The following is an 11,295-nucleotide window of genomic DNA, read 5'->3' on the forward strand; positions in this document are numbered from 1 at the left end:
GCAAGAGTTAATTGTTAATTATAGTTTTTACATATATAAATAATTAATAAATTTTAAAATGGAAACTCTGACAGCTTGGAAACAGCAAGAAAAAAAAAACAAAAGGTATTTGTTAATTCATTTAAAAACAAAAGGTCACTTTGAACACTCAGTTATTTTAGTCTTCTCACTAGCCAAAGAAAAACAGATGCTAGATATCAGAGGAAAGTTTTCTGTGCAAAAATGGTCAACTCATGCCTGAACTTTAACCACGATACATGTATCTGTTATTAAAACGTGCACTTTATTTATTGCCTTTACACTACATCTACAACCACCCAAAATCCTACCTCTAACGAACTGAAGCAGTTTTTCATACGTGACATTAGTAGTATTTATCTGTGCCCAGCTTAATCAGGCTAAGTCAGGTTACTTCTGAAATAAATTTTACAGAAGCTCTGTTTTTGCTGCAGTACATGAGAATAATGTTCCCAGCCATCATCAAACACATGCAGTAGTAAGGAGTATAGTATAAATTTTTAGTAAAGTTTATTAGGTCACTTGGTTTTCCAAATGTATCCAGAAATACAAAACATGACAGAAAATATAGCAGACTCAGTTGATATACTCTCATAATTTTTAGTAACAAATATGAATTTACTTGTAAAATAATCTATGAGAACCCACAAGAAAGATTTGTTCTAATGTGATAGGAAGAGCTTATATTTCAGAGACAAAAAGGCTCTGGCTTAATATAATCTATCTTAAATAACCCCAACTGCTTCATTTTTAGAGGTACCTATACTCTTATCAGTACCTTTTGCTGGAGAAATATTCCTGGTAGACTTGAGTAATTTAAAAAAAAAAAAAAAAAAGGCAACCAACAAATAAAAAGAACTACTTAGCATAATCAGAAAAAGGAGATCAGGATTTGGGGGTGGAGGTGACAATAGGGGCTATTGATATGTTCCTTTGAAATTAGCCATAAAGTATAAGCTTCAATAAAAAAAAATTTATGGAAACATGGTACAGCCCAACATTTAACATTAATATATAATATGCCTGGGTTTAAGTATATTATTACTAAGTTGAAACATTCTTTTCTGTCAACTAAATATAAGATAGCATTTTAGTGAGTTCGCAAATGAGATAGAACTTTAAATGTAGAGAGCCCTGCCAAAATGATCATAAAGTGGTTTAGTCCTTTTCTATCGTCCATATTCATTTCTGGACCAATTTCACGAAAGAAATAAAATCGGTCTTAAAACAAGATGGCTGCTTCTAGGGGGAAAAAAAACCACGCTGATTTAACTGAAAGCCAAAAAACTAGCTTTTCTAAATCAGGAAATAAGCACTTAATCATATTTTTTCTAATCTCTAAGTAGGTATTCATGTACTTCCACATGGTAATCCATATATTATACTATGCAGTTATTTTTAATCATTAATAGCAAAGTGATTTTTAAAACAGGTCTAATCGATGTGTACTAGTAACATGATTGTCCAAGGCATATACATATTTGCTAATATATATGACTGTCCAGAGCATATGCCCAAACTTCTACTTTTAGTTCATACCAGAATCATGATCATCAGTCATGAAAATCAGGTCACTTGATAAGCAATAATAGAAAGAATACTTATATCTTATATCTCCTAAGAATCCAATCATAAAACAGGCATTAATATCCTATTACAATCAAATCAACTGTACTTGACTTTTTAAAAGTAAAAATCATAGGAACTTTACGTTAGACGATCTTTCCTTGAGCTATACTTTGCTGACCCTCCCTAAAGCAACTGGAAGATCAATTCTGATATGCATATAAAAATTAAGAGCATTTTATTCATCTTGAAATAATTTTAAAATAAGATTTTTAAAAATCATTCAAACCTATTTTTATTCCTCACTTGAGTGGAAAATAAGACCTGACAGTAACATTTTCTTCAACCTGTCAACTGTCAATTGTATGAAGGATGTTTCTAAAGATGACAAAGGTTTATTTTTCCTTATTGAAAATGATAGAATTCTACCTGAATGAAAGTTGAGCTAACCATCACTGTGGTACACTACTGTCTCTCAGCAACTAGGTAGCTTAAATAAGAGTTTTCAATATTTTAAAATAATGTTTTCATTGAACTATATGGTTTACTGTTTGAAAATTATATTCAGAAGCCTCAAAACCAAGAATTTGCATCCACTCAAATTTTCCAATTAGAAAATAGCACACAGATTTCAGTTTACAATAAATCCTTTAGAGAGTACAATAAGAACTATCCAGAATATGAAAATATTAGGAATGATTTTACTCAAAATCATGCAAAATAGTTGTAGTCAGAAAAAAACTTGATTAATTTTTAATTTTAAGCTAAGTGGTCCTGTGTCATTGTGCTCCTTTATGACTGACTAAATTTTGAAAACATAAATGCAGACAAATTTAAGAGGAAATAGATCTCCTAGTAGTGAGTAATATCCTATTCAGAAGCACTGGAAGTTCACATTAATCACAAGAAACTTTTCTACAAAACAGCTCAGGACATAGGTTGAAAAGCAGACTAAAATATAAATTTGATAATATAAATCAGGCCCTTAAAAGAAGACAGTAATTTATTGATGTTTGGCTAAGACCACCATCACAAGACAAATTATTAAAAGTGAATATTAATACCTCATTTCTTATACTCCTCTTTGAGGTTTTTATACCTGAAAATGAAGGTGTTATCTGTCACAAATGATCAAAGTGCAATTTTTTTCCTCAGTTCAGAAGGCTGACCTGACTGAGTTGTCCTGGGTAAGAGGCAAGGACCTTCCTCACTGTGCTTAGGGAAATTGAGGCTTCCTTTGCAACATGGATATTCTAATCAGGAATGCTATTTTAACAGTTTGTATACTGCTTCTGCAAAGAAAATTGATAATACAGAATCTTCAACATAGAGTCGTTCATTATTTCAAACAAAATATCACAGCTTTTTAAGTCCTTATTACTACAGAAGTTATTCAACACATACACATAAATGAGGAGGGTTGAGTGGTATCTTATAAAAAATTTCAAATTGATTTATATTGAAAAAACAAATCAATAAGCACTAGACCAAATGCTACCCAACATGTGAAATTCTATTCTTAACATATTCTCATATTTTGTTCATTTTTATTTTAATGCTTTCTCTCTCTCAAAGGTAAATTTTCTGGCATATACTTATCCCAAGCTAGCAAAGGCCAGAACTCCTGAAGGACTAATTGTATTCATTCATTTTCTTGGCCCAGCATGAAGCTGGTAGCTTGCTTGGTTCATAGCAACAGGGGAGAAAAGGAGGCGCTCATCTTTATCTGTCCTCATCCAACAGGAAACCAGGCCAGTGGACAGAACGCAAAGCAATGCCTGTTCAGAAGGCATTCTGCAAGATTAAATGGCAAGAAATTCACAAGGTTAATTTGCACCCAAGTAACTAAGTGTTCCCTCCAAACCTGATCCTCAGCCTTCAAAGGTGGAAGCTTCTGAAGCTATTGATTGTTAGCCACAACACATATGACAACAAGATATTAGTTCAGTGAGGTGATGGTTTAGTTATTACCACTAAAATTACCTAACAGACAGTAATAAACTACTGAAGACTCTGATACTTTTAATCACAAGTAGTTTACTGATCTTGGTCTTACCCTGAAAATGCCAAATTAGACTGTAGAGTCAAATCTGCCTCAAATAGCTCTAATGTTCCTGTCATCTAAAAATCAGACAGTTGAGTATTTCTGATAGTTTATTGTGAACATATAAAATAATGAATAAAATAGGTAGAACATATCTCAGTAGCTAACTCTGCTTTTCAAAATTCTATGGAAAACTGGCCAAAAAACAAGAAGCATACTTCTCTTTTACAAATTTCTAGATTAAAAAAAGGCGGGGGGAGTCAATTCAGGTCTCTTACAAACATATAAGCATAAAAACATGGGTTATAAATCTTAGTCATACTGCCTTATTTTTATCCTGGTACTTGCATAAATTCTGATATAAATTTCAGAATAATAAAATTACTACCAATACATCTAATAAAGTGATACGTTACATTGAGGCTTAAAGTTAATGCATTTTACTTGAAGAACATTTATGTTTCTAATATACAAAATATTACATTAAATATTTAAAATTTCAAGAATAAGGACAATCCTTTCTAAGTTTCGTGACAAAACTCATTCAAAACCAAAATAATATTCAATCTTTACTCACAACAAATTCTTAGATTTAAAGCATGCTGATTTCATTTATTTGTCAGTGAAAAGGTCACAGTGCCGGTATACTGGTATATATATATATATCAAAATGATGATGGCTCAGATTTTTTTTAAATGGAGCAAGTAAATTTTGAAAGAAGAAAAATACTCAAGGGAATATGATTAGGGGGAAAAAAAAAATGTCACTACTTCTCTCTTCTTAGCCACATACATTTGACCTGTACTGCCAGAGGATTTCGGAGTGTTGACCTAGAATTCACATTACTTTCACAACTCCAAGATCACGTTAACAAAACTAAAAGGTGTCAATTACCTGCTACTCTAATATGAAATGTTTAATTTACCAGTCCCTACAAGAATTGAGAAAGTCCAAAGAAAACATGATTAGGTTAAAGTTTAGTAAATCCTTGATGAATTACAGAGATATTTTCCTCTTAAGAGTATAACCTTTTAAATTGATGATACTCAAACCTTAACGGAAGCAAAACACTGGTTGAGGAGGACTGGTATTCCCAAAAGAGTGTTGGTCATATTTGCTGCTGTATTATTTGACTATTGCATCAATAATGCCAACCAGTAGGAGATATGTTTAATTACCCTAATGTCATTTCAGCAAATAGTCAAAATAATCCAAGAAGAACTTTCAATATGCACCCGATGTTTAAAAGTATATTCTTATTAGAAGCACCAAAAACTGTTTATGGCATACTCCAGATGAATAGGCATGTTCTTAGTATTATGACTCTCTTTATAAGCATAGCTACTAAAGAGGACTGTAAATAAAGTTTTATTACTGGAAGTCTTTTTAACATTACTTAAAATCTTTTTACATTCTTAAAGAAATTAAGGACAAATAGTTATATTCTTCTTGATGTGGATTTTCATTACTCAAAGTTATTTAGTGACATTCCAGTTTAGAATTCAGCATAACATTAAAAGGATCATTTGATTATTTACACTTTCAGGTAAAATTTATACAAGTTTTCAAATTTTGGAAATACAGAAGATGCATTTAGGCAAACGTTATCATATATTTCTATTCAAACTGATAGTTCTCAGTTGCTATTTCACAAATTTGTGCGAATTCAACACATAAAATCAGTTTGGTCCCCTATCCAATAAATACTACCAACTAAAAAGTTACCAGCATTTGAAAACTCAGTATCCACTTCTCAGAAGTGAATACCTGGGTACATAGATTCTAACAGTAAAACTATTCTGACAACAAATAAGTTTAATATTTTTCCCATGAAACTACATCTATAGATGCTCATTTATCAATGGAGATGCAGTAATGAAACTCCATGTAGAAGATAAACTCCTATCAGATACACAAGTTACACATAACTCAAGTTACACAGTAACATACTGTACTTAATCCCTGTGATCAAGATACATTTAATTCTGATTTTAGCTAAACATAATTTCAAATTGAATCTGTTAGTATAAGCTAAAGTAGATTTACTTCATTTAGACACAATATACATTATCATCAGTTTAATGTGCCCACTGAACTTATATTCTGAGGGAAAAATAAAAAAATTTATTTAAGTTGCAATTAAAATCCTCTATTCTTTTTTCAAAAGATTGAAGTCTTACTAGTTTAGCAAAATCTTAACAGATAGGTTCTATATAAAGACACAAAGCATGGCTAGCTTACTTTACAAAATAACATATATGAAGAGGAATTGCACAACACTGAATTTATAAAATTTACTAAACTCGTGGACATTTTCTGAAATATTTTCTTACTATTGTTTGTGAAAAACTGTTAGTTTTTATTTTTAAAATACTTATTCGGCATGTGGCCTCTTTAAAATTATATCCAAGTTAACTTTTCTTAATGCATCAAAAAAGCAACATCTTATTCAACACTTCAGAGATAAAACTGCCTACTTTTAAAATATTGTTTTTAAAGTAAGTTTTTAACTGTGATAACATACCAAGATAAATGTGTCCATAAATTCCTAAGAATAGTAAGTGTTAGGGCTGTATCTCTTGGGGTTAAGAGGAGTACATCATTCTTTCTTTTGGCCATTATCAAACTGATAATGATCAAATAGAAAGGTATTTCCACAAACCTGAAATCAGAATACCGATTTAGAAATACTCTTGGTATTTTAAAATTCTGCAGATCAACTTTGTCTGGGCAGGTTCAAAGCCTCCGTGGCATCCTGAGCAGAAGAGTTTTCTGCAGGCAGGGCAGATCTATTAAAAAACATGACCTGTGACAAAAATCAATGTGCTAATCTCAAACCAAACAACAGTATCAAAAGCATAAAACAGAGATAACCTAAGATAAAATGTCCTCAAACTAACTCAGTCTAGCTTGACAGGTTAAGAAGGGGGGTTAGAGTAGGGGTGCTGCTGGTTCTTTCCGTTTTAAGCCAGGAAGACTGGAACACCCAAGTATCCAAATAAATGAATGCCATGAGAAAAAGATCACATTGTGGAGTTTGGAATGGGAAAGAAAAGACAACCAAGAGCAAGATATCCCAAATTCAACGAAACTATTTCAGTGTTATTTAATAAGGTGCTAAAGTTCAGAGATACACATTTCTGCTTCGTATATGCTGCCTAATAAAGCACAAACGGGGGAAAAAAACTAACCAACATAATGAGACTTGCTTTTAACACCATCACAACTGGAAAGCTTGCTCTATTTGTCTTGTCAGCTTTAATAAAAGGTATCTCCTGTGGCAGGATGGCTTCTTTTTCTCTTTTCCTAATAGTGGTAAGTGGCATGTCAAAGAAGAAATCGCTTCCCATTCCACCACCCACCTCCAGGAGACTTGTTTTTTGAACCAAACTTTTAGGACTATCTCCACTCCTGTTCGGCGGTTCATTTAGGACTTGGGCAGTTACCTGAGTAAGACTATCCTGGACTAGCGGGATAAGGGGAACTCCCTCTCGGTTCTGTAACCGGCGGACTGCTTGTGGGGAAAATCTTCCCATCTTCATCTGCGCTGACATTACTCAAGCGGGGAATCCCACTCTTGCCTGCATGCCGAGGGGAGGCTGGAGGCAGGCGGAGAGGGCCCGCCGGACGCAGAAAAAAATTGGAGGCGCCCACCGATACCCTCTCTCCTGGAGAAAAAATTGGAGAAGCCCACCGATACCCTCTCTCCTGGAGCCCGGGACGCGCACCAACTCTAGGCTAACCCCTGGGCCTCCCGCCTCTCTCTTCCCAATTTCCACTCCAGCCCAGTGAAAAAACCTGTGATTTTAGATGCAATCGGTACTCTTAATAAATAGTACCTAGGAGGGCACTGAGACCGGGACACAGCTGGAAGCTAGCCTCTATCCCAGAGAAAACAGTGCGGTATGGGCCCAGCGGGGCCGACTTCTGTGCACAGACCGGGAAGCAGTAAAGGTTTCGAACTGCTCCAAACCCGGAGGACCCCGCCGGACACTCTGGATAACCTCCCCACTCCACTCCCAGGGTCCGAAAACACGGGACGTCTACGACTGGCAGGTGTCCAGCACGCGCGCTAGGACGGCCCCAGGCGCCCACCTCTAGTCTCCCGCGTACCCAGCGGGCTTCGGGGACGCCTACAAATCGGATCCAGGTAACCGCGCGCGTTCCTCCGGCAGCACATCGCCAGGCCGCGGGCGAAGGGCTCCCACCTCCTGGCTCGGCCAACTCTGGCAGCTTGTTCCGCACACATGACGTAACCCGGTATTAGATCAAACTTTCTGGCATCTTGAACCCACTAGGGTGGGTGGAGGGATGGAGAAGATGGGAGAATCCTCTCCACTGCAAAGCGCGCGGGGTCCAGACTGACTCAGGGGCCGAATGATTTCCTCGCAGTTAAAGAGGAAAATAAAAACCTAAAGCTTCCGCTTCCCAGCCCCCCTCACTTCCCCTAGCCCGTGCGCTCTCTCTGCGCGCACCGGGAAAAGAAAAGGAAAAATTTAAAAAAAAAAAAAATTAAAAAAAAAAAAAAACTTTGGGGGATGTTCGGTGGGTTCTTTCCGCAGTCCCTGCGGACCCACGGTCCAGGCAGGAGCTCCCGGCGGCGCACACTGGGGGCTCCCCGCGCCGGGATCCGGATGCCAGCCAGCCTGCCGGGGCTGGGAAGCGGAGAAGTGCCGACTCCCCGGCTCCCGCCCTTTTCCGAGTCTCCCCGCGCCCCGCAGAAGCAGTTGGTCTGGGCAGCCCCGGGGACTCCCAGGGCACCTGGCCTTTCCGCGGCGGCTTAACAAAGAGGGGCGCGACGCGAGCGCTTCCCGCCGACGCCTAAAGCCATCAGCGCCCGGGCGACGCAGGCTCCTAGGGTGCGCGCCGCCAGCGGCTGGTGCGCGCGGATCCCCGCCGCCGCTCTTCTGCAGGGCCCCGAGGCCCGGGTAGCCCCGGCTCTCCGCCCCTTACCGGCTTACCTGGGGTTGCTGCTGTTCCAGTAGACAGCGTAGCGGTCGGCGACGGTCTTGGAGCCCGGATCCTGGCTGAACACACACATCCAGAGCACCAGAAACACCAGCGTCAACATCTCCACGTGCAACATCACGCCTGGCCAGCGGCGGAGCCCCCGACGCGCCACTCCGGGGAGAAAGCAGGGATCCGGAGGGAGGGAGGCAAAGGGACAGAGAGAGAGCGGGCGCCAAATAAATATGAATAAATAAAAATGAAGGGGGGCAAGAAAGGAAAGATGTGCCCACCAAGCTGGGGAGGGGTAGGAGAGCGAGAAGAAAAGACGGCGGTGTGGTGGGGGGGGATAAAGACAAACTCGCACCCCCACTGGAGGGTTCAGGAAGAAAAAGGAATCACAAGATGGAGAGAAGCGTGCGTGTGTGTGGTGGCGGCGGCGAGGGCGGGGGAAGAGGTGCCAAGCTGTGTCTCGGGCGGCGGCGGCAGGCCGGTCACCCCGGGAGAGGGAGGTGCGCGCCGGTCCGGGCGGCTGCAGCTCGGGTCGGGGCAGGCGGCGGCGCGCGCTGCACAGTCACCGGGAGTTTCGCGCCGCAGCCGCGGGGAGACATACACCGGCCCTCAGGGCCCGGCTCAGCGTCGGCGCAGCGGACTACGCACGGCTCCGCCGCCGCCCGGGGCCCTCGCACTGCGCCCCGCTTCCCTCCAAGTTACTTTGGCGGCCGGTGGGAAACTGCAGGAGGAAGGCGACGTGCAGATAGGGGGCTGCGCGCTTGTGGTCCCGGGAGTCTGAGAACCCCTTTCCTCAGCCTCCTCTGTGCCTTAGCCGGGCGACCCCCAGAAATCTCAGAGGAGTCGTAGGTGCTGCGGTACCGGGCGGTGCGCGGAGAAGGGTGGGGATCCGGAGCCGCAACCCAGCCCTGTTGGTGTCCTGGAACTGGTTAAGCGGCAGCTGCGCCGGCGAGAAGCGGTCTTGCCTCGAAAACCTCAAAGAAAAGTTTGGCTCTTCGCGTCTTCCGGCAGGTCCCCCAGCACAGTCGGACCGCGGCGGTAGCGGAAGAGGGCACCCCGGGTACTGGCCGAGCCTCGGGGATTTCTTGCGCGTGCTTTCCTTGGCTGGGTGTGGGTGCACCACAGTAAATGAAGAGCAGAGGTTAAGGCCAGCCGGCCTGGCGGAGCTGGGATGCCTAAACCTGCAAGTCGACGCCAACCCAAGTGTTCGGGTGGAGAGCGGGAGGGGAAACAATCACTTTCAAATGGATCCCTCCAACTCCTGGATGGGCTGATGTCAGTCTCCGATCGCCTTCCGAGAGGGAGACTGAGCCCCCACACGCGGTGCCAAGAGCCCGGGGGTGAGCTCTCAGAAGTATCCCTGCGACTCCGGCGGGTCCAAGCCTAGCAACTTGTAGAGATGCATCAATCAGTTTGAAATGGGAAAAGAGAAAAAAAAAAAAAAAAAAAAGGGATCGCACGAGCGAGTGGCACCTCCCCGATGACTACATCAGAAAACCTTCCCGCAGCTGCTCCTCTTTCCCTCCTTAGGCACAGCAGCAGCAACAGAGGTGAAAACCACAAACCGAATCCTAAAACCCCTACCCAGGCGGGAAAATAAATAAACTTGAGCGCAGCAGCAGCAGCAGCACGAGCAGCCCAGGAGGAATTGAAACGACTGGCACAAGAAGTGGAAAGGGTTTTGCAAAAGTCAGTTTTGCAAAAGAGGGGGAAAAAAAAGAGAGAGAAAAAAATGCTTTATGGGAAAAAATCTCCTCGGGCACGCCCCCTCGTTAATGACTTGCGTGTAAAGCCGACAGCGGCGGCGACCCAGCGGCAGCAGCCTCAGCAGAGCGCGAGGCCGCGCGCGTGAACGTGGACGTGGGCGGGGGGATGGGGCTCCGCCCGGGCGTGTTGCGCGGGACGCGGGGCGCGGGGCTGGCGAGCGGGCGGGCGGCGCGAGCGCGGGTGTGAGCTCTGGACAGAGCAGGGGGAGGTGCCGCCAGCCCGCGCCCAGCCAGCGCTGCTGCCGCGGCGGCCCGGGTCATGTGGACTGCTTTTTTTTTTTTTTTTTTTTCCTTTTCCCCCTCCCCCCCCTTTTCTTGGGAAGGGGGGGGGGGGGGGGGGGGGGGGGGAATAGCTGGAGCAGCCAGTCAGGGAACGGCCTGCTGTTTGCTTACAGATTGGGGGTTTTTCCTCTCTCTTTACTCCAACTGGATTGGTTTGCTCCACGAGAAAGAGGCGTTTTCCTAATCTCCTCCCTTCCCCACGCCTCCTACCCCCTCCCCCCGCCCCACCTTCCAGAAACCTGACTAATTGAATTACGGGGAGTGCCGAGGCGCCCTCTCCTGCGCCCGAGCCCGGCAGCCACGTGTAACCCTTTGGGTGCTGAATTCCGTCTGGGCTAAGGAATGATTTGACATCTTTCTATCTGGGAGTAGGGTCTTTCGATTTTAAAGGAACCGGTGCCCACCCTTTGGCTGGAGAGCCGGCATCTGTCTCTGGTACCCCTCAGGTGACGGATGGGCTGGGACGGAGCCTCTGGGAGTGCGCGTTCCTGTCCTTTCCATCCGCTCTCCACGCCGCACCGTGCCTGGCGCTGGGTTATCTGGAAATCTGAGCACCCCTCCTGTGCCTTTCAACCCTCCTCTTCCCACTTGGGATTTAAAGATTCTTGGGCAGGAAGCGAGTTTTCTTTAAAGTGATGCTCTGAAAACACGTTTTTAAA

At 42.9% G+C, this 11,295-nt stretch overlaps 1 protein-coding gene across 1 annotated transcript in view; it reads right to left on the reverse strand.

Annotated features, from left to right (window-relative positions):
- EFNA5 (ephrin A5) overlaps nucleotides 1-8,987 on the reverse strand; it is a 292,990-nt gene extending 284,003 nt beyond the window's left edge. The window contains exon 1 of the mRNA XM_025388984.1: nucleotides 8,591-8,987. Coding sequence (XP_025244769.1) covers nucleotides 8,591-8,715 — 125 coding nt within the window. The 5' untranslated portion in view covers nucleotides 8,716-8,987. The remainder of the gene's footprint in view (nucleotides 1-8,590) is intronic.
- Between the last annotated feature and the right edge of the window lie 2,308 nt (nucleotides 8,988-11,295).

This window comes from Theropithecus gelada, chromosome 6 (genome assembly GCF_003255815.1).
Source record: "Theropithecus gelada isolate Dixy chromosome 6, Tgel_1.0, whole genome shotgun sequence".
NCBI classification, from domain to species: Eukaryota; Metazoa; Chordata; class Mammalia; order Primates; family Cercopithecidae; genus Theropithecus; species Theropithecus gelada.